Source organism: Phoca vitulina, unplaced genomic scaffold, assembly GCF_004348235.1.
Source record: "Phoca vitulina isolate PV1807 unplaced genomic scaffold, GSC_HSeal_1.0 scaffold4, whole genome shotgun sequence".
Classification (NCBI taxonomy): domain Eukaryota; kingdom Metazoa; phylum Chordata; class Mammalia; order Carnivora; family Phocidae; genus Phoca; species Phoca vitulina.
In genome coordinates, this window is record NW_022589707.1 from 15,369,161 (window position 1) to 15,392,326 (window position 23,166).

The 23,166-nt window shown below is 37.9% G+C and overlaps 1 protein-coding gene across 3 annotated transcripts in view; it reads left to right on the forward strand.

Annotated features, from left to right (window-relative positions):
- The first annotated feature begins 675 nt into the window (after positions 1-675).
- The window catches only part of TMEM209 (transmembrane protein 209), a 31,858-nt gene continuing 9,367 nt past the window's right edge, over positions 676-23,166 (forward strand). Inside the window, exons 1-10 of one of the 3 annotated variants that reach the window (XM_032401570.1) lie at positions 676-763; positions 1,720-1,856; positions 2,000-2,058; positions 3,031-3,162; positions 3,676-3,917; positions 9,620-9,821; positions 15,119-15,294; positions 16,360-16,431; positions 19,150-19,246; positions 21,719-21,844. In XM_032401570.1, coding sequence (XP_032257461.1) covers positions 761-763; positions 1,720-1,856; positions 2,000-2,058; positions 3,031-3,162; positions 3,676-3,917; positions 9,620-9,821; positions 15,119-15,294; positions 16,360-16,431; positions 19,150-19,246; positions 21,719-21,844 — 1,246 coding nt within the window. In that variant the 5' untranslated portion in view covers positions 676-760. The other 2 variants (XM_032401571.1, XM_032401572.1) reach the window with 2 other exon arrangements.

A 23,166-nucleotide genomic window follows, 5' to 3' on the forward strand; every position in this document is an offset into this window, starting at 1 on the left:
ATCGTGCCCCCCCTCTCCTGCCCCTCTAGTGCACAGGTCGGCTGAACTCCTCCAGACACTAACCAGGGAACTCCACTTTTACAGCCCCGCGCGTGGCTCAGTGGCACAGTGTAGGCGTTTGTATTTGTTAAAAAAAAAAACCAGACTGAACTCCCTGATGAGCCTTTTTCTCAGGGTTAGTAGTTCTTCCGAAGAATATGCAAGAAAAGTAACGACTGCATTTTTTAAAACCTCAAAACCACTAGCAACTTTAACACATTTGGGGCTTTCTTCCTACTGCTGCACCCTTATTCCAAGGGTATTTAAGAATTTACATCGGGTCAGAACACTTGTTTTTGTGAGAGATGCTTTGTTGTCGCTGATGGGTGTCTGGACACGTTACCACATACTCTACCCTACAATTAGCTACCCTGCTTAATAAAACCTGCTTAAAAATGTGAATACCCTAAGGAAGCTAAAATTATATTAATATATAGAAATTCAGCTTGTTACAATTATTACTTTTTATGCGGGTTCAGAACTTGGACTGAATTTTTGCTGCTCAGCTTTCTCCCCGCAGAAGAGGGGGAGCCACAAACACTAAAGCTGTTTCCCGGGTAACGCTCAGAGCTCTCGTCCCTCCCCCACCCTCCTCTTCTCGCGAGAAGGTTCGTTCTTCCGGTAACTGTAGTCCCGCAAGCCGGTTGCCTTCTCCTTCGCTCTTGGCTTCGCGCATGTGCAGTAGAGATTGGCGCGAGCCAGCGGCTTCCGGCCGAAGAACATGGTGCGTTTCGGGGGTCATCTTTGTGCTTCCTGGACGTGGGGTCCACGCGGGCCGTGGGATTTCCGTGACTGTGGATCTGCCGAGGGTTCAGCCAAAGGGGGGTGTGGCCAGGCGTCCCAACACCTTTAGTGGAAGGACGAAAGAAGCAATAGGGGTTGCCAAAGTTTGTGCTGGGAGACCCAGGGAGGGAAGCTCTGGGGACTGGGAAGTTTTGACTCGCGGACTGGGAGGCGCGAAGGGTGCTGCTCTGTACTGTCTGAATACGACTCTAGATACGGGAGAGTCTTAGTTTGTCTGAGATGAGGCCTAACGAAACAAAGGAAATATAAATCCCATGAGGACCCAAACTGCACACTCCCCAGTCGGTCTCGTCCCCTTCACACCATGAGTGTTCACCCTTATAAAACTTAAAATCTTACACTTAATCAGCAACACAAAAGAGGGGTCTCTGGCGTGTGACAGTCCCGAGTGCAGAGTTGTTTACGATGGTAGGCAGTTAATGGCTTCTGCGTGAAGATGTAAGAGGAGAGTCTTTAATGGCTTATAACTAATACGGAATATTTTCTCCCAAAGCTTGGTATTTTGAGTTTCTTAAATTAGCCCTTGGGCTAATCCTTGTGACATATTCCAAAAGCACAATACAGAATAATTGTAGATATAATCACCATCCTTTAAATACAAAATAAGACATTTTTATTCATTGGAAGTATTGTTCTCTGAAGTGCTGAGCCAGTTCTCCGTTGATTACAGTATGGTGCCAATAAACTTATAATTTAGCGTTCCCTTTTCATATAATAATAGTAAAATGTAAAGAGTTTGGGAAAGACATTTTAAAGATAAGGGGAAATGTGCAGTTTTTAGTTACTGTTATAAAGGACACAAGTTTCTTAAATGGAGAAGTGTTTTTGTTTTTGTTTTTGCTTTCATTAATTCCCGTGCTTTTTATTTTTTAATAGATGCAAGGGGAGACAAATCCTAGTGCTTCCCTCATTGACAGAACCATCAAGATGAGAAAAGAAACAGAAGCTAAGAAAGTAGTTTTAGCCTGGGGACTCCTAAATGTATCTATGGCTGGAATGATATATACTGAAATGTAAGTTAATTAGCCAAAAAAAAGTGAAACTTAAGCCAATGGTCGGTTCCACAGGTTTTGGTGTTTGGATTTGGGGTGTTTGTTGTTGTTGTTTCTTTTTCGTGTTTTTTTAAGATTTTGAAAAGCCTGTCTAATTTTTTCAGGACTGGAAAATTGATTAGTTCATATTATAATGTGACATACTGGCCCCTCTGGTATATTGGTAAGTAATTAATTTTTATTCTGATTTAGATTTACTACCAATGAAAAACTGCATTCATATTTAATTCAATTTAGTGTTCATTCCTGCATTCCATAAATATTCGAGTGTGTACTATGTTCCAAAAACTGGGAATACAGCAGGAAGGGAACAAGGTCCCTGCCCTTGTGGAAGGAACTTTCTAGTAGAGGAAACAAACAGTACAATTCCAGGTAATCATTGGAGTTCTATGATGTAAAACAATGTTTGGTGGTGGTGATTTGTATTTGTTATTCTCTCTGAAATGCCTTCCCTACTTCCCTACCCTTGCTCCTTTCAAGAACAACCAGATTTCTATTCCATTGATGCCTTCCTCAGTTTCCTTGTTACTTCCTCTGTCTGCTTCACTCTGCTCTTCAGTAGTCCTGGGGTATGAAGAGTCTTTATGGCCATTGGAGTGAATTCCATGGTCTAATATACACATTAACCTGGAGTCTGTGATAGGGAGGTGGTGTGGCGAGGAGTTTTGGAATCTGCATACCTGAGGTGTAATCATGGGTTCAATAACTAGCTGTGTGTTCTTACAAAAGTCACTTGACTTCTCTAGTCAAGTGAAGGTGAAAATGTTTATTGTACAAGGTTGTAAGGATTAGTGATGATATTTTTTTTTTAAGATTTTTTGTTTTTAAGTAATCTCTATACCCAACGTGGGACTCGAGCTCACAACCCTGAGATTGAGTCACATTCTCTACCTACCAACTGGGCCAGCCAGGTGCCCCGATAATACTTAGAAATTCACTAGTAAATGTCCTATAATAAACATTTATGTAATAAACATTGTATATAGTAGACATTCATTAAATGGTAACTGTTATGAGGAATAAGAAGATAGTTTTCAATTTTGTTGTTAACTTGCTGAAATATGAAGAGCTTTTGTTCCCCCCTTTAGATGGTCTAACCCCCTTTTAAAAAAATAAAAATATTGTTCTCTTCCAGAGCTTGCCCTTGCATCCCTCTTCAGCCTAAACGCCTTATTTGATTTTTGGAGATATTTCAAATACACTGTGGCACCAACAAGTCTGGTTGTTAGCCCTGGACAGCAAACACTTTTAGGGTTGAAAACAGCTGGTAAGTGTTTTATATCTTTTGCAAAGGTGGGGGAAAGGTTGGCAATAAATCTTTCTCAATTTAATTTGCCCTTTTTATAGACTGAGCTGGAAGGGACTTCTAAGGCCATCTGGTTCAACTATATTAAGCAAGTGTATAATAAATTGTCTTAAGACCAATGATTATCATTCCTATTTGTATAAACTGAATGGAAATAATATTCAACAGCCTCATGAAAGTTTGTTCCTTTGCTTAATTACAATTAAAATTAAATGACTAACTCTTACGGCATTGAAGCTAATCTCTTACTTTAAAATCTGTGGAAATGGTAAACAACTACTTTGTGTCCTTAGGTTATAATACGTTATGTAATTTAACAACCCAGTCACCCTATTTCTTTCTCTTTTCTTGAAAAAGATTCAGTTCATTAAGTCTGTTTTTGTAGAAATTTTATTTATACATGCACACACATCTTTTATTCACTCACTCACTTATTTATTTATTTATTTATTTATTTTTCCCCCTTCCTTCTAGTTGTACAGACTACTCCTCCACATGATCTGGCAGCAACCCAGATCCCTCCCTCTCCACCTTCTCCTTCAATTCAGGGTCAGAGTGTGTTGAGTTACAGCCCATCTCGTTCACCCAGTACGAGCCCCAAGTTCACCACCGGCTGTATAACTGGATACAGCCCTCAGCTGCAGGGTCTGTCGTCAGGGGGCAGCGGTTCCTATAGCCCTGGAGTGACTTACTCTCCCGTCACTGGTTATAATAAGGTAACGAATCCTTTCTCTTGGCCAGTCACATTATTTTAGTATGGAGAGCTACCTTGAAAATCAGCTAATGAGTCAAAACTCCTCATCTTCTCACTGAGAGAACTGAGGAACAGTGGATCATTGACTTGCCCAAATTGCCCGTTTAAGAGCCAAGAACAGAACCCAGATCCTGATACCTAGTCAGAAGTTCTTTATACTACATCCTAAAATGAAAGAAAAAAAATGAGCTTTCGCAAAGATAATGGACTCTGAGGGTCACCATCTAGGATCTTTTTTTTTTTTTCTTTTAAGATTTTATTTATTTATTTGACAGAGAGAGACACAGCGAGAGAGGGAACACAAGCAGGGGGAGTGGGAGAGGGAGAAGCAGGCTTCCCGCCGAGCAGGGAGCCCGATGCGGGGCTCGATCCCAGGGCCCTGGGATCATGACCTGAGCCGAAGGCAGACGCTTAACAACTGAGCCACCCAGGGGCCCCACCATCTAGGATCTTTCTGCAGGGTTTTTCAGACCAGTTGAGACTATGATAATTTTTTCCTTTAGTTTTTAAATTCATGTTTGCCCTCTTTCTTTGCTTGTTTATGTGAAACTTTTGTATATCCTTATACAGTTTTAATGCTTTCTGGGACACGTGGGTGGCTCAGTCGGTTAAGTGTCTGCCTTCGTTCAGGTCGTGATCCCAGGGCTCTGGGATCGAGTCCAGCATTGGGCTCCTTGCTTGGCGGGGATCCTGCTTCTCCCTCTGCCTTCCGGTCCCCCTGCTTGTGCGTGTGCTCACTCGCTCTCTCTTACAAATAAATAAAATCTTTAAAAAAAAACTAAATTAAATAAATAAATAAAATTTTAATGCTTTCATCATGTTGGATTACCTCCTAAGCTAAAAAGAGTTGTGTAGTTGGACTCTTGAGGATGGACACCCCTTTCAAAACGGATGATGAGAAACCTTCATTCCAACTCCCACAGTAAAGTGGAATATAGTTCTCATTTTTGGACTTGATAGAAGCAACATTGACAAATTTGAAAGTATGACTCCTGCCTGAAGCATAAGAACATAAAAGGAGCATTAAAGAGATGGTCAGGGGCGCCTGGCTGACTCAGTCAGTAGAGCGTGCAGCTCTTCATCTTGCAGTTGTGTGTGCGAGCCCCATGTTGTGTGTAGAGTTACTTAAAAAAAATCAGGGGTGCCTGAGTGGCTCAGTTGGTTAAGTGTCTGCCTTTGGCTCAGGTCATGATCCCGGGGTCCTGGGATCAAGCCCCACATAGGGCTCCCTGTTCAGCGGGGAGTCTGCTTCTCCCTCTCCCTCTGCCTGCCACTCCGCCTGCTTGTGCTCTCTCTCTCTCTCTCTGTGTCAAATAAATAAAATCTTTTTAAAAAATCATTTAAGGGCGCCTGGGTGGCTCAGTCGTTAAGCGTCTGCCTTCGGCTCAGGTCATGATCCCAGGGCCCTGGGATCGAGCCCCGCATCGGGCTCTCTGCTCAGCAGGAAGCCTGCTTCTCCCTCTCCCACTCCCCCTGCTTGTGTTCCCTCTCTCGCTGTGTCTCTCTCTGTCAAATAAATAAATAAAAATCTTTAAAAAAAAAAAAAAATCATTTAAAAGGCGGGGGGGGGGATGGTCACATTTTCAGATGCTCTCTCTAGTTAGACTAACATCTCTATAGCTGCTAGTTAAATGAGGGATGTCTGGAAATGAAATCAACACACTGCCCCTTACTCTTTACATCGTATTTCTTTGTAATGAAATTCCATACTACTGGTTACCTGATAATAATTTTGGCAAGTAATAGAATTTAGAACATTTTGTTCAAGTTAAATATTATGAGGAAATGTGTATATAGTGATAATTCATAACCCATAGGTAAATATGACTTGTAAAAATAGCTTTTATTTTCATGAGAAAAGAAAAATCACTCATAGTCTTACCACCCAAACATAATTTCTGTTTAATGGCTACTTAATACTCATCTCGTGGAAATACCATAGTTTACTCTTGAATAAGTAAGTTATTTTTATTTCTTAGAAATTATTACTAATCTGTACTAAATAACTCTTTACATAAAGTTGGTAACATTGTTTAATTATCTTTTTCTACTAGATTGTAACCTCAAGTACAGGATTGTGTTTTTTATTCATCTTTGTTTTCTTAGCCCAGTGTATGGAATATAGATGCTATATAAGTATTTGTTGAACCAAATTACTACCTTGGAAAAGTTAATGAAATAGAATAATTATTTTTCTAGGGAAAAAATGCCAAGATTGACTAAGTAGAAAACCTAAATAAATACGGAAGAAAAATTTTAATCAAATATATCTGCAGAATATATTAGAGCCCTGAAATTTTGCTTTTGAGTTCTTTTAAATTTTCAAGAAACCAGTTACTTTTAAACTTTTGATTATTGAAGTTTTCAAACATACCTGTTACCCATCTTCAGTAGTTACCCACATTCTTCAAGTGTATGGACAGCTAATTCTGATCCAGTAAAACATATTAAAAGCCTAAATTCTATAGTCAGAAAACTGGATTGAAATCCTGGTAGGATCTTGAGTGAGTTAACCTAACCTCTCATGTCCACAATTAGTACAGTAGTAATATTTACCTATTATTGAGAGGATAAAATAAGGTAATATAAAAAAAATAAAAATAATAAAATAAAATAAGGTAATATATATTGTGCATAAAATATGCCCCTTGAGTAAGAATAAACCAGTCAATGGTTTATTAGCCCAATATGGTTTATTTAGCCTAAATATCATCATAGCATATGTAAGGATTTTTTTTTAAATAGGCTCCACCCCCATAAGAGAAATCAATGTGGAAGAGGATTAACATTTTTATTTTAAATCAGCATTAAACTGGGCGCCTGGGTGGCTCAGATGGTTAAGCGTCTGCCTTCGGCTCAGGTCATGATCCCAGGGTCCTGGGATCGAGTCCCACATCGGGCTCCCTGCTCCTTGGGAGCCTGCTTCTCTCTCTCTCTCTGTCTCTCATGAATAAATAAATAAAATCTTTAAAAAAAAAAAAAAAAAAAAAAAAAAAAAAAATAAATCAGCATTAAACTAAAAGATTTTTTAATCCTTGATTTAAGGCAAGCTAATATAAATTGATAATGAAACCCCAGTAAAAATAATTATCGATGTACTGGAGTAGATATTTAATAAAATAGGTAATACAGTGACCAGTAGTTGTATTTTTAAAGTGTTTTAACTTCGTAAGTATAAGGAAACACAAGCTAAATGTAAATTTTTAAAAATTCTTCTATATCAAATAAACATTTTAAAGTAGTAATGCTGATGGATATATACCAAAATAGGTCCTTCTGTCAACTTTCTTCTGAATTGTACTTAGTATAACATTTTCATTTAATAGAATGGGAATATGTATTTAAATGTTCATATGCTTTGACCCAGTCATTTATGTTCTAGGAATCTCCTGAAGGGCATCCTCAGAAATTAAGATTTATGTACAAAGATGTTAATCATAACATTATTTACAGTGGCCAAAAATTATGTAGACAGTTCAGGGACGCCTGGGTGGCTCAGTCGGTTAAGCGACTGCCTTCAGCTCAGGTCATGATCCCAGGGTCCTGGGATCGAGTCCCGCATTGGGCTCCTTGCTCAGCAGGGAGCCTGCTTCTCCCTCTGCCTGCAGCTCTCCCTGCTTGTACTCTCACTCACTCTCTCTCGCCTATGCTCTCTCTCTCTCTAGCAAATAAATAAATAAAATCTTTTTTTTTTTTTTAAAGATTTTATTTATTTATTTGAGAGAGAGAGAATGAGAGACAGAGAGCATGAGAGGGAGGAGGGTCAGAGGGAGAAGCAGACTCCCTGCCGAGCAGGGAGCCTGATGCGGGACTCGATCCCAGGACTCCAGGATCATGACCTGAGCCGAAGGCAGTCGCTTAACCAACTGAGCCACCCAGGCGTCCCTAAATAAATAAAATCTTAAAAAAAAAAAAAAATTATGTAGACAGCTCAAATGTCTAGAATAAGAGAATATAAAAATAAATTATGGTATATTTGTACAATGAAATATTACACAGCCAGTAAGAATATTTATAAAGGATTTTTATAGGAAAATTTTAATTTTAACGGACTGAGCCACCCAGGCGCCCCTGGAAAATTTTAATTTTAAAAAAAACAGCGAGGGGACACTTGGGGGGCTCAGTTGGTTTCTGCTTGGGAGTCTGCTTGAGATTCTCTCCCTGTCCCTCTTCCTCTGCCCTTTGCCACCCACCCCTGCTCCCGCATGCACATGCTCACACGCTCTCTCTCTCTCCATCTCGAAAATAAATAAATCTTTAAAAAATTAAAATTAAAAAAAATGAGGTTATAAAGCTAAACAGTATTATCTCAATTATGTAAAAGGAAAAATATACTGATATAGCTGTGTACATTTAAAGATTTGAACATAAAATATGAAAGGGGATTGTATTATCTCTAGGTTGTGAGTTAAGAGTATGACTTACTTTCTTCAAACTTTACATTTTTTAAAACATGCATATATTGCTTTTTTAAAAAACAGACTTTTTTTTAGAATAGTTTCAGGTTTGTAGCAAAACTGAGAGGAAGGTACAGAGACATGTTGTATACCTTTTGCCCCCACACAGGCATAGCCTCCCCCCAGCTATCAAAATCCCCCACCAGAGTGGTACATTTGTTACAATTGATGAACCTACATTGGAACATCATTATCACCCAGAGGCCATAGTTTACTTTAGGGCTCACTCTCAGTGGTGTGCATTCTGTGGGTTTGGACAAATATATAGTAACGCGTATCCACCATTATTGTATGGTATCATAACAGGGTAATTTCATTGCCCTAAAAATCTTTTGTGCCCTACCTATTCATCCTCCCCAGGCCCTGGCAACTACTGATCTTTTTACTTTCTCCATAGTTTTGCCTTTTCCAAAACATCATATAATTGGAATCATACAATGTGTAGCATTTTCAGATCGGCTTCTTTCAGTTAGTTATGTGCATTTAAGTTTCCTCTATGTCTTTTCATGGCTTTGATAGGTCACTTCTTTTTTTCTTTTTTTTTTCTTTTTTGAAAGAGAACGCTCGTGCACGAGTGGGGAGGTGGAGTGGGCAGCGAAGGGATGAGGGTGAGGGACAGAGAGACTCTTAAGCAGACTCCATGCCCAGGCTGGAGCTGACTTGGCTCTGTGGGACTTGATCTCATGGCCCGGAGATCATGATCTGGGCCGAAATCAAGAGTTGGATGCTTAACCAACTGAACCACCAAGATGCCCCATATTTCATTTCGTTTTATGCTGATTAATACTCCCTTGTCCAGCTGTACCACAGTTTATTTACCCATTCACCTACTGAAGGATGTCTTCATTGGTTCCAGGTTTTGGCAATTACAAGTAAAGCTGCTGTAAACATCTGTATGCGGGTTTTTGTGTAGACATAAGTTTTCAACTCCTTTGGGTAAATACCAAGGAGCACAATTGCTAGATCATATGCTACGTGTAGTTTAGTTTTGTAAGAAACTGCCAACTGTCTTCCAAAGTGGCTACGTATACATTTTGCATTCCCACCAGCCGTGAATGAGGGTTCCTGTTGGTCCACATCCTCACCAACATTCAGTATTGTCATGGTTCTGGATTTTGGCCATTCTAATTGTGTGTTACTTTTTGAAAGTCAAAAACCAAAACAGAAATAAATTTCAATAAAGAAGAAGTTCTTTTATTTTGTATAGTTGGCAAGCTGTAGTCCCTCTGCTGCTTCTCCGTACCCTGCTACTGTTGGACCAGCCGAGAGCAGTGGATTGAGGTCTCGCTACCGCTCTTCACCCACCGTCTATAATTCCCCTACTGACAAAGAAGACTACATGACAGACCTACGAACTTTGGATACTTTTCTTAGAAGTGAAGAAGAGAAACAGCATAGAGTTAAGCTGGGTACGTATATATATTTTTAGTTAGATCTAATGTACATATTTTTGGTGTTACTTTACATTATCCCTAACTCACTATGTTCAGTATTTTGATACCTGTCCATAAATGTTTCTTTTTTACTAATATACCTTGTATAGTCTAGGAGAGAAATACATTTTGTTTTTATATTTTGTATAGTTAGAATTAAGCTTACCAAATTTAAGAAGTAAAATATAGCTGAACCGAGAGATCTTGAACTTTTCATCCACATTAAGATTGAAAGCTTTTTCATATAATGTAAGTTATACTTTCTGTTTAAAAGTTGAGGCTATCAAATGTTTTTACAGCAGTGCATAGCAAAGCTTATTGAAGCGATAGTTGTCTCCTTTTGGTCCTTGGAAAGATTGGTGTGGCGGAGAGAGAACGGATTTACTCTAGAAGTGCTGCTGTTTTTCAGAACATTTTTGAACTTGTCTTTGGTTTACTTTGGGAAACAGTGTTAGCAAATCTTAATCTATTTGGAGTGGATTTGATTATAACAAAGTCAATTATTTGAAACCAAATTAGGTTATTGAGCCAAGTAATGATTTTTTCCCCTCGGGAACTTTCACAGAAAGCACATTAGGTGCTAAAGCATGGCCACAGTGAGGAAGTCAGTTATTGGACCATGGCTCTTTGTGTCACTTGAAATCTCTCCATTGATTTTTAATTTAATTTTGCCTGAAAGTGCCAGAAACGCCAAAGAAACAAATCAATATTATCTTGTTGTTTGTTGATGCATGCTTTTTCTTCTTGTTAAATTTTGAAATATTTCAAGTTTACTGAAAATTATAGAGTATAATGCAAAAAACAACCTAGGTTGTTCCCTCTACAAATCTTTGTCTTATTGAGATATTTTCTGGGTTCAGTTTTTTTTCTTCTTTGATCCTTTGGAGTTATTTAGAAGTGTTGTTATTATTGCTTAGAAGAAGTATTAGTGATTGGTGTTGCTTTTCATTTCCAACATATGAAATGAAGGCTTGGTTAGCTTTTATTTTTCCCCTAAGTGAATTGTGCTATAGCTAGAGATTGTGAACTGTACCCTGTCAATTCTTTGGTATTTCTTAAGACTTGGATTTAGGGCTGCTGTGTGATCACTTTTTATAAATGGTTCTCAGTATATTGAAAATAATGCATAGTCTCTAAGTCCTGGGCTCCATATTTGTTCATTGAACCAAACTTCTTGAAGGTGTTCTTAGTCTTTATCTTACTAATCTTCATCCACTTGATCTATTAGTAAGAAAGTCCATTAAAAGCTCCCACTGATTGTCTTCCATTAAATGTCTTCTTGTAATTCTGTCAAATTTGCTAAATATGTAGGAAATTATGCTAAGTGCATATAAATTCAGGATTGTTCATATCATTATGGTCAATTATTCCTTTTATCTTTATCTCTTAAGCTTTTTGCCTTCGAGTCTATTTTCTCTGATATTAACACAGCTGAACTAATTTTCTTTTGGTTAGTGTTTGCCTGGTATATTTATGTCCATCCCTATACTTCTAACTCATTACCTGTAGGTTTTAGGTAATTTAGTATTTTGTATAAATTAATTTGTAAATAATAATTATTTTTGTAAGGAGCTACTTTGAGGCTGTATAAATATCCTTTTCCTCATCATATTTGACTTAGTAGCTTTAACATCCTTTTAAGTTTCTTTTCAAAATTGATTGTTACTATGTTGGTTCTCATAGGGGCTTTCTAATTCCAGCATTCCTTCTTTATTATTCCCTTTAACATTTTCAAATGTCTTTTGTGATAAAATATGCATAATATTTACCATTTTAACCATTCTTAAATGTATATAATTCGGTGGTGTTAAGTACATTCACATTGTCATGCAACCACCTTTTACATTTATTTGTTGGCATTCTGTTGTGAGATAGAACTTTTTCTTCCCGGTCATGTCATTTATTTTGTTGGTTAGATGGTCTCAGATTTGGCTAGTGGGATCCTCTGGCTTCTGTTTTGTTTGTTTGTTGTTGTTTTGTTTTACTTTCTAGCACCAAAAGATATTTCAGGCTCCTCTTGTACTTTCTCTGGTTAACTAACTCTGGAGTCAGTCTGTTTCTCCAAGGGGCCATGATTGCTTTTAGTGGAGAATGATATTTAGAAATTAATGTCCGGGCACTGGATATGTCAGTGATGATGGGACATCATTACTCTGGGTCCTCTCAAAGGACAGCTAGGAATATATGCACACACACACACACACACCTATATATATTTCTGTATCTGTCCATCTATATATATTAAAAACCATGAGTTCATACTAATACCTCCAATTCCAATCCAACTATACAGGGTTTATTCCAGCCTCCTCCTTTTCATATTTGTAACTCCTTTCTCCAATAATAAGAAACCAGGCACTCACATTTACTTTTTCTCACACATTTTTTTGCTGACTGGCCACTTCATCCTTCATTAGTTTGCACACATCTTCTAAGAACGTGAACATTTTCCTTTCTAACTACAACATAATTATCATATTTAAGATACTAATATTATTCATATTCACATTTCTTCCCGTTGACCCAATAATGGCCTTTGTAGCCTTTTTTTTTTTTTTAACTGATGCAGGATCATGACATTTACATTTGGAAGAGGTCAGCCTAGTTGTTTTGCAAATTTGGATTTGTGTGGTCATTTTTCATTATTAGATTAGAATTGGTTTAAATACAATTTTTTGGCAAGAATACAACTTAGGTGGTGGTGTGCTCCTTTCACCATATATCAGGAAACACATCCCATCCCTGTACCATTTTGTCCCTTTATTGGTAACATTAAATTGGATCACTTGGTCAAAATGATGGCAACCTTGGCTTTCCCTTTTGTAATTAATAAATAATCTGTAGTGTGATACTTTGCAACTTGTGAATCCTGTTTCCCTAGTCGCCTTTCACCGAGTGGTTTTAGCATCCATTGATGGTCCTCTCCCAAATGAGTTAATGCAGTGGTGGTTGCAAAGTGGAGACTTTCTATTTTTTTTTTTAATTAATTTATTTGAAAAACAGCAAGAGCGAGAGACGGAACACAAGCAGGGGGAGTGGGAGAGGGAGAAGCAGGCTTCCCACGGAGCAGGGAGCCCGATGGGGGGCTCGATGCGGGGCTCGATGCGGGGCTTGATCCCAGGACCCTGGGATCATGACCTGGGCCGAAGGCAGACGCCTAACAACTGAGCCACCCAGGCGCCCCTCAAAGTGGAGATTTTCTAATACTTTCATTTCTTCCACATTTAGTAGTTTGGCATTCTTCTGTTTTACCCCTCACCCCACAGTTTGTTTGTTTTAGCCAGTTTGCACTGATGGTTGGTTCTTCCTTCAGTAAGCAGTGTCTAACTTGCTGTTTAACTCACTGAGTTTTTGTTGTGGGTGGTTTTTTTTTTCTTCTAGTTTTCAAGGTTTTACTTGGTTCTCTTTCAAATATGCATGATTTGTTTTGGGAGTATCCTGTTTTGTTCTTATGTTTTCAGTTCTTTTTCCTGTCTCAATCACTTTTTTTTTTTTTTAGATTTTATTTATTTATTTGACAGAGAGAGACACAGCGAGAGAGGGAGCACAAGCAGGGGGAGTGGGAGAGGGAGAAGCAGGCTTCCTGCCAAGCAGGGAGCCCGATGCAGGGAGCCTGATGCGGGGCTCGATCCCAGGATCATGACCTGAGCCGAAGGCAGACGCTTAACGACTGAGCCACCCAGGCTCCCCTCTCAATCACTTTAAACATAACTTTTTAAAAGCTTCTGTCCAGGGCGCCTGGGTGGCTCAGTTGGTTAAGCAACTGCCTTCGGCTCAGGTCATGATCCTGGAGTCCCGGGATCGAGTCCCGCATCGGGCTCCCTGCTCGGCAGGGAGTCTGCTTCTCCCTCTGACCCTCCTCCCTCTCATGGTCTCTGTCTCTCATTCTCTCTCTCTCAAATAAATAAATAAAATCTTTAAAAAAATAAAAATAAAAATAAAAGCTTCTGTCCAGTAGTTCAGTTATCTGAAGTTCTTGTAGATTAAATACTGACATTTTCGTCTTGTTGATTCCTTTGCTTGGAACCCTGTTTCCTCTTGTGATTTATGTGTGTTTTTGTTTGTTTTTGGTAAGCTCATCTGCAGTAGGGTTTTATTTATCTGTGCTTTTCTATCCTGTGAAAGCTGGAGAGAAGCCTTGTCTCCTCCTAGCAGTTTTATATTTGCCTCTGCCAAGTGCCTAAGGAGTATCACTGACCTTGAACTAACTTAGGTAATTTCTGGGCTAGGAGGTTCCTGGACTTCACAGGTAGTATAAATGGGTATTCTAAACCCATACAAAAATGGATAATTTTTAAATCCCTGTACCACCTAAAACAGACAAATTTCCTTGTTATATCCTGGTGCCAGTGGACAGATTTTTTTCTTATCTACCAAAAATGTGGCCCTTGAAGTTCCTGGCCCTCTGCTGGGTACAGGAGATAGAGGTAGGAGAAGGGTCTCAATCCAACTCTACCTCTCCTGGGCCTATATCCTCATTACCAGTTCCCACTCGGGCAGTGAAATCCAAGCTGATAGGTTTCCCAAAGCCTACGGAATTCTCCAGAGCAGCCGCAGCAGCCCTTCATAGGGATGCTAGGGGAAAATAATACTTCCTGCCCTCAAGGAGCTCAAATTCTCTTTGGGTAAAAAGACAAACTATAAACTTAAAGTGTGATAAGTAGTCTGGTAGAAGCCTCTGGAGAATTAAGTCCCCATATGTATTTATTAACATTTCCTGGGAGTAAATGTATAAATTTAGAAGTGTAATCGGCAATCTCTTTTAATACAACACAGGAGTTATTACAGGCTGTAAAGAGAACGCAGTGTAGTACAGGGAATGGCGAGCGTAGCTGCTGACCCAAAGAGTAGTTTATTAATAGAAGACTGTAGTTGTCCCATTCAGAAAGCTACTAAAAATTCAAGCAGGGAACTTCCTTAGGCTATTTCTTTCCTGAAGAAATGTGTCTTTTCTTTGTTTCTTGCTGAATCATTCGAAAATCTTAGAGAACGAAACAAACTTAATTTTACAACAAAAATAAACACTTTCAGCCATTTAGAATTCTTAACATGATATTGCTCAGAAAATGTTCTTTTTAATTTTTAGCACAGGCTAAAATACGTTCTCTAAAGAAAGGACAATGTCAGGGAGGAGGGAGGAGAAGAGTCCCTTGGGGCTTTGTCTTCCTTGATTGCCCTTACCTAGGTGCCCTGATACCCAGCGTTCGTGAGCTAAACCTGGATGTCAAAATTATTACAGCACACACTGATGCTCTTTAAATTCATCATTGTAGGGAGTCCAGACTCTACCTCGCCTTCCACCAGTCCTACTTTCTGGAACTACAATCGTTCTATGGGAGATTATGCACAAACTTTAAAGAAGTTTCAGTATCAACTTGCCTGTAGGTCTCAGGCCCCCTGTGCTAACAAAGATGAAGCTGATCTCAGTTCTAAACAAGCTGCAGAGGAGGTAAGTGGAAAACAGAAATGCCTTAATATTTTTGATTGCAGATTGTTAGAAAGTCCAATACTTCTGGAACATTTTTTTTCTGTAATCTTCACTTTTTTTTTTTTTTTTAAGATTTTATTTATTTGAGAAAGAGAGAAAGCACAAGCAGGGGGGAAGGGCAGAGGGAGAGAGAGAGGCAGACTCTCCACTGAGCAGGGAGCCCAACGTGGGGCTCAATTGCAGGACCCTGGGATCATGACCTGAGCCAAAGGCAGATGCTTAACCCACTGAGACACCCAGGCACCCCTGTAATCTTCACTTTTACTGGCTAGAAACATAAATCTGGCGCACATTAAATAGTGGAGAAGCTCCTATGTAACTTAGTGTACCTAAAGCTGAATTATATTGTATGTTTTATTCTTTATAACACATAGTTGACATTACCATCCTGCCTAAAACATTTTTCTGCATTCATTTATAAAAAGGTATCTCAAGTATCTATTTGTACTTAATATATAAGACTCTTGCTTTTAAAATACACTGGATTTGGGGTGCCTGGGTGGCTCAGTCAGTTAAGTCTCCAGCCGATGATTTTGGCTCAGGTCATGATCTCAGGGTCCTGCGATCGAGCCCTGCATCGGGCTCCGCACTCAGTGGGGAGTCTGCTTCTCTCTCTCTGTCCCCTCTCCCTTTGCCCCTCCCCCTGCTGACTGTCTCTTTCAAATAAATAAATCTTTAAAAAAATATAAAATACACTTGTATTAGAACATTCAACTGTAACTTCATCAGTTTAATACCAAATATAAGATTTTTATTTTGTTCAAAAAAAAAAAGATTTTTATTTTGTTCATAAAAGCAAGAATGTTCTTTAAACATACCGATGTAAGGAATTCTAAAGCTGTATCTGTGCATGAATAGCAACCAAGTGGGAAGTAAGAAAATTATCATATATTAATTAGATCAATGTCATTGTTTGTGATGTTTTCCAGATATCTTTTTCCACATATTTTTGAGAGTGGAGGAAAATGACTAATTTCTGGCAGGATTTTTCCTCACTGATTGTTCATTTTAAACATTTTTTAATAGGTTTGGGCAAGAGTGACTATGAATAGACAACTTCTTGATCATATGGATTCATGGACAGCTAAGTTCAGAAATGTAAGTTCTGACATTACTCTTTGGACAATACTAGTGCCTCTTAATATGCAAAATATGTTATTAGAATATAATTTAGAGGTATTAATTACTCATTAGAATACCAGAATTAATATTTAAAAGTACAATATGGATGGCACATATGTAAGGATAAATACGACATTTACCTTATGGTGTCTGTTTTCATCAGATTTTTTTCTCTCCGTATTTAGTAAATCAGTTTATTTTGAGTGGATTAAGGGATAATATATTTAGTTATTAAGATCTTCTTCCCTTTCCCAGCAGCTCAATTTTATTTTATTTTTTTTTTCATTTTTTAAAAAAGATTTTATTTATTTATTTATTTGAGAGAGAGCCACGAGCAAGGGGGAGAGAGAGAAGCAGGCTCCCCGCTGAGCAGGAAGCCTGATGTGGGGCTCCATTGACTTGAGCCAAAGGCAGACGCTTAACCATCTGAGCCATTCAGGCACCCCTATTTTATTTTATTTTATTTTATTTTATTTCAGGTTTTTTTTCATTTTTTTTCCCCCCAAAGAGCTTTTCTGTGAGAACCTATTCTATGTCCAGAAGTTCGAGGGAAATGAATGAGGTCCTCACCTTCAGAGAACTTTTAAGTTAGAGAAGATAATATATACTAGAAGCTACTTCAGAATATTTCAGTTTCTTCGATTGTTTTGGAGAAGAACCCTCTCATCCTTGACCTGGAGGTTGGGAAGACCGACTCATCCAGAGCGAGTGAGTTCCCTTGTTTCAACCCTGCCTCTTTCCCGCTCTGGGAAGTACTCGAAGGTCCCAAGTTCTGAGGGGCACACGGGCCCTCCTCCACTCCGGGCTCCGTGTAGATTCTGTGGAGGCTGCCACTACTTCACTCCCATCCTTCAGCTCTCATGCATCCACTCTACATCTTCTAGAAATCTGTTGAAGTCACTTGTGCTCCTCTTTTTATTTTTTTACTATAATTTTAATAGGGTATTGAGAGGGAGTGATGAAAATAGCAGCCTATTTTCTTGAACCAGAAGCCTGGATGGCTTTTTAAACATAAAAATTCCCTCATGGGGATAAAAGGTACAGCGTAGGGAATATAGTCCTGAACCCCTTAGGCAATTTTGTTGCAGCCCAAGAGTGGCTGGCAAGTGGAATGCATTGAGTACATGTTGGAAAAATGAATAAGTGAAATGATGCCCTAGAACTATACTCTGTTATTTCTACTTATATAGGGGCTTGAAATTTCAAGTTTTTTTGGATTTTTTTTTTAAAAAGCAGTATGCATATACCATATATTTTGTAATAACTACTAGCAGAGTCTGGTTAGCACTCAGTAATCAGCCACATTAATATTTGCAACAAAGCATATGAATAGTCACACTGTAGCCTCATGGAATTCAGTTCAGATCTTGCCAATGTATTTGGTTTGCTTGCTAAATTGATTACCAAAAAACTTTGTGTTTTTATAAAAGGTTTCTTAATTCACAAATTTGTATAAGGAATTGTAGACTTGTATTTCATCTGAAACTTTTTTGTCGTTCCATTTTATGGTTAAACAGAAGTAGTGGTTGAAGTTGCCATGAACATACACACAAAACACATAACACACAGACAATTCAAATGGGGTATTTCCTTGGACAATCTTTTCACATCTCAGGATTAGTTTGATATTAGCCATCCAAAGTGGCATTTGAGGTTTCTAGTCCTAAAGTAATATTGTAATATTCATAAGCCAGTAGATCTGATATGTATAATAGATCTGTTTCCACACAGCTCAGGAATTGGGTAAGCCTTCTGAGTTAATCAATTATGTTCGTTTGAAAAACTGTCTTATTAATTACAAAATATAAACATGACATGAAAAAATGTGTGATAATTACTGTAGAAATGTAAATCAGAAATTATCCTTTTAGTTAAATATAATAATCATAAAAACTTGAGAAAAACTTAGCATGGGGCGTCTTATGGTGCAGTCTGTTGAGCGTCTGACTCTTGGTTTCAGCTCAGGTCGTGATCTCAGGGTCATGAGATCAAGCCGCACATGGGGCTCCATGCTCAGCTTGGGATTCTCTCTCTCTCTCCCACTGCCCCTCCGCTTGTGCTCTCTGTCAAATGAATAAATAAATCTAGAAAGAAAGAAAGAAAAAGAAAAGAGAGAAAGAAAAGAAAGGAAGAGAGAGAGAAAGAGAAGAAAAGAAGGGAAGGAAGGAAGGAAGAAGGAAGGAAAAAAGAAAGGACAGAAAGAAATAAACTTAACATATAACTGAAATTTTTATATTTTCTTCAGCAATAAGCAGGCCTACGTGCTTTAAGACTATGACTTAGTTGACTTACACTCTACTAGCTTGCTTACTTAACTCTCTGGACTTCAGCAGCTGCTACTTCATTCTCTTTCATTATACTATATGTATACACACTATACAAGTAGAAGACAGTAAATATTCTTAGCATTTCATGAAAATAATTATTTGAGGGGCACCTGGGTGGCTCAGTCATTAAGCGTCTGCCTTCAGCTCAGGTCATGATCCCAGCGTCCTGGGATCGAGTTCCACATCGGGCTCCCTGCTCAGCGGGAAGCCTGCTTCTCCCTCTGCCACTCCCCCTGCTTGTGTTCCCTCTCTTGCTGTGTCTCTCTGTCAAATAAATAAATAAAATCTTAAAAAAAAAAAAGAAAAGAATTATTTGAGAAATGCTTTGGAATTATGTATGTAAAATCTTTGCCTTGTTTCTTCCTAGTGGATCAATGAGACAATATTAGTGCCATTGGTACAAGAGATCGAGTCTGTGAGCACACAGATGAGACGAATGGGCTGTCCTGAGCTTCAGATAGGAGGTATGTGAAAATAGAGCCCAACATTTGATTTACCATCAGTGAATCTGCCAAGCAGAAATTTTCTTTTTGTACTGGGCTATTTAACAACTTTGTTATCTTGAGGTGAAGACAAAACTAAATGTCTCTAATATATATATTTTCTAATACAAGTTTTATTGAAATAGAATTTACTTACCGTACAGTTCACCCATTTAAAGTCTACAGTTCAGAGGTTTGGGTTGTGCAACCACAATCAATTTTAGAGTATCTCATCGCCCAGAAAAGTAACCCCATATACCCCGTTTCCCCCATCACTCATTCCCCAGCCCAAGGCAACTACCAATTTAGACAGACCCGTTCTGGATATTTCACATAAATGGAATCTTACAATCTGTTGTCATTTGTGACTGGCTTCTTTCACTTCACATGTTTTCAAGGTTCATCTGTGTTACAACATTTATCAGTACTTTGTTTCTTTTTATTGCCAAATAATATCCTGTTATATTGATCAATTGCATTTTGTTTACCCATTTAGCAGTTGATTGACATTTGGGTTGTTTTCACTTTTTGGCTATTATGAATAATGCTGCTATGAACAGTTGTATACAGGTGTTTGTGTGGACATATGTTTTAACTTTCTCTAGGAGTACAGTGGCTGAGCCATATGGTAACTCCATGTTTAACTTTTTGAGGAACAGCAGACTCTTTTCTAAAGCAGCTGTATCATTTTACATTCCCACAAAGAATGTATGAGGGTTTCAGTTTCTCACATCTTCACCAATACTGATCTGTCCTTTTTATTATAGTTGTCCTAATGGGTGTGAAATAGTTTCTCATTGTGGTTTTGATTTGCATTTTCCTGATGACTACTGATGTTGGGCATCTTTTCATGTGCTTATTGGCCGTTCATATATCTTCTTAGGAGAAATATCTTTTCAGATCCTTTACCATTTTTAAATTGGATCATTTGTCTTTCTTATCATTGAGGTGTTCTTTATATATTCTAGATACAAGTTCCGTATCAAATACTAATTCCAAGTTGTACAAAGCATAAAGAATGTGTAATAATGCTAATTTAAAATCACCTGTTTTCAACTCTCTTACCTGCAAAAAAATAAAACTGTTAAGGTTCCATTACAATTTGCCTAAAATACCATAACTTATTTAGTAATTAGATTTCAAAATAAGTAAGGAATATCAGTGTGATGTGCTTTTTAAAAAGAATGACATTGCTTTGTGACTACAAATGCAGTATATACTATGTTCATTGTAGAGAGGCTGGAAAGTAGAGACAGAAGTACACAAAGAAAAATATTACCCAAAATTCTGCTTCCAGAGATAAATCACTATCAATTTTAAGTCACAACCAGTTATTATTTTTGGTTATGATACTAACTATATATATGTAACTATATAAGTGTATGTATGTGTGTGCATATATATATATATATAGTATATATGCTAATATATATGTAGTCATATACTTATATATAATATTGGTATATACAATATATATTTTAGTATGTATATAATACATATGTTAGTGTATGTATATCTCTCAATTGTATGTTATAATTTAAGAACATTAAAATTTAAAAGTATGTATTTAGGAGTTGAGGGAATATGGTACATATATGTACATACTTCTAATTAAATTGGGGTCATACTGTTTTGTTGCCTACTTTTACCCCCCATTTTTTCTATTTTGTTAAATATTCTCCAGTACTGTTTTTGGTGGCTAGATTGTATTTCTTTTTTGTATGTGTAATATGTTGTATTTAACTGATCTTTATTATCTAAAATGTAGGGTTTTGCCCTTTACTGTTATTAGTAATGCTCTGAGTAAATATCCTTTTATCTAAATCTTTGTGTACATTTGTAATTATTTCTTAGGGATAATTTCTTAGAAGTGGAGTTAGTTCAGTAGGAATAAATACATTAAGGCTTTTGACGTACATAACCCTTTGAAAAGCTTATACCAGTTTATCCTCTAGCAACCATGTCACACAGAAGAATGCCTTTTTCCCAACATTGAGTATTACTAGTAAGGTTAGACATTCTGAAAATTTCTGTTGGTTTATTAATTGCTTTGTACAGTTGTCTTTCATGATAAGAGAAATCACTGTCATAAAAAGTTTGTGCTTATCAGTGGTGTAACAGGCAACTTCTTCTCAACCTGATTTTGAAAGCTCTCGTGTATCTTCTTATGCATACCCCACAAAAATATTTTGTGTATTAGCTGTTTATAGATTTGTCAGGCTGGATTTGGCTGCTGCTTTTGGAGTGTGTGTTCATGTGGTATCTGTGTTTATAAATCTGGCCACCGTGCCAGAAATGATAAAAAGAAATTGTAAGTAAAGTGTAGATAATGCAAATTGTTAAACTGTTATTGCTTTCATTTATTCCTTCAACATCTGTGGAGGAAAGAGCATTTTAAGTTCTTTTAGAACCCACATGAAGAATAATCTGTCCGGTGTGTTTTATTTTTAACAGAGGCTAGTATTACTAGCTTGAAACAAGCTGCGCTGGTCAAAGCTCCTCTCATTCCAACTTTGAATACAATTGTGCAGTATCTAGACCTTACACCAAATCAGGAATACTTGTTTGAAAGGATCAAAGGTAACTAGTAATTTGAAGAGGAAAAAATTTCACTGCTTTGAGATTTTGTAAATAAAAGTAACAAGGAGGGGTGCCTGGGGGGCTCAGTGGTGACGGCTCGGTTTCGGTTCAGGTCAAGATCTCACGGTCGTTGAGATCAAGTTCCTCATTGGGCTCTGCACTGAGTTTGGAGCCTGCTTAGATTCTCTCTCTCCCTCTTCCGTTGCCCCCCCCACTCCAACTCACACACACTCTCTCAAAAAAAGTAACAAGGAAAAAAAATTTAAGTATTACTAAGTATCTTATATTTTATAAATATATATTTAATTATGGCTTAATTAAGTCTTGAACAACTTTTGGTTTTTATATTTCATATGCTTAAGAATTGTCAAAACGGGACACCTGGGTGGCTCAGTTGGTTAAGCATCTGCCTTTGGCTCAGGTCATAATCCTCAGTATCCTGGGATCGAGTCCCAATGTTAGGCTCCCTGCTCCATGGGGAGCCTGCTTCTCCCTCTGCCCCTGCCTGCCGCTCCCCCTGCTTGTGCTCTCTCTCTCAAATAAATAAAGGAATTGTCAAAATGATATCGTTAGCCTTGAAAGTACTAATTTTATTCTATATAGGGAAACTTAAGTATGAGCTACATGGGCTCAAGTAAATATTTCACTCATTTGCTACTCTTTTAACTACCAAGAATGGATACCACTGTGACATTCTTCATAGTTTCAACATGCTGATCCTTCTTTCTCTCAATTCTTGTAATTCATATTTAATATGTTGCTTCTTTGTATTTCTGTTATGTCCAGATTATGGGAGGGAAATGTGATCTTCTGAGGAGACTGGCGTGAGAATCAGGAAACTTAACCTCCCTGATATTCCACACTCTCTCTTTATGCCTCCCTGCTTTTATTTGGATAAACTGTAAAATGTTCTCATCACTAAAACAAGTTTTAGAAATAGTATTTCACTCTTCAGATTTCTCATAAATTTTAATTTGAAAGCGTTATGGTGCCCCCTCTCTCCCCTGGGTTTGGACTAGGGTTCAGGAATAATCATTTATCGTGACTTTTAAGAAACTTTTTATTATAAGGAGAATTCAGATTTTCATAAAACTAGACACAACAGAATGCTGAAGCCTCTTGTACATAGCCCCTGGTCCCTGCAGCCTTCAGTCCCTGGGCATCCCAAGCCCTATCCATAGCCCCATCTATCTCCTCCCTTTCTGTATTATATATAGCTCGGTATGTGTCTCAAAGATAAGGCCTTTACCTCAATACAATTATCACACCTAATATTTTTTAACAGTTTCTTTATATCATGAAATATATACCTTATGTATGAA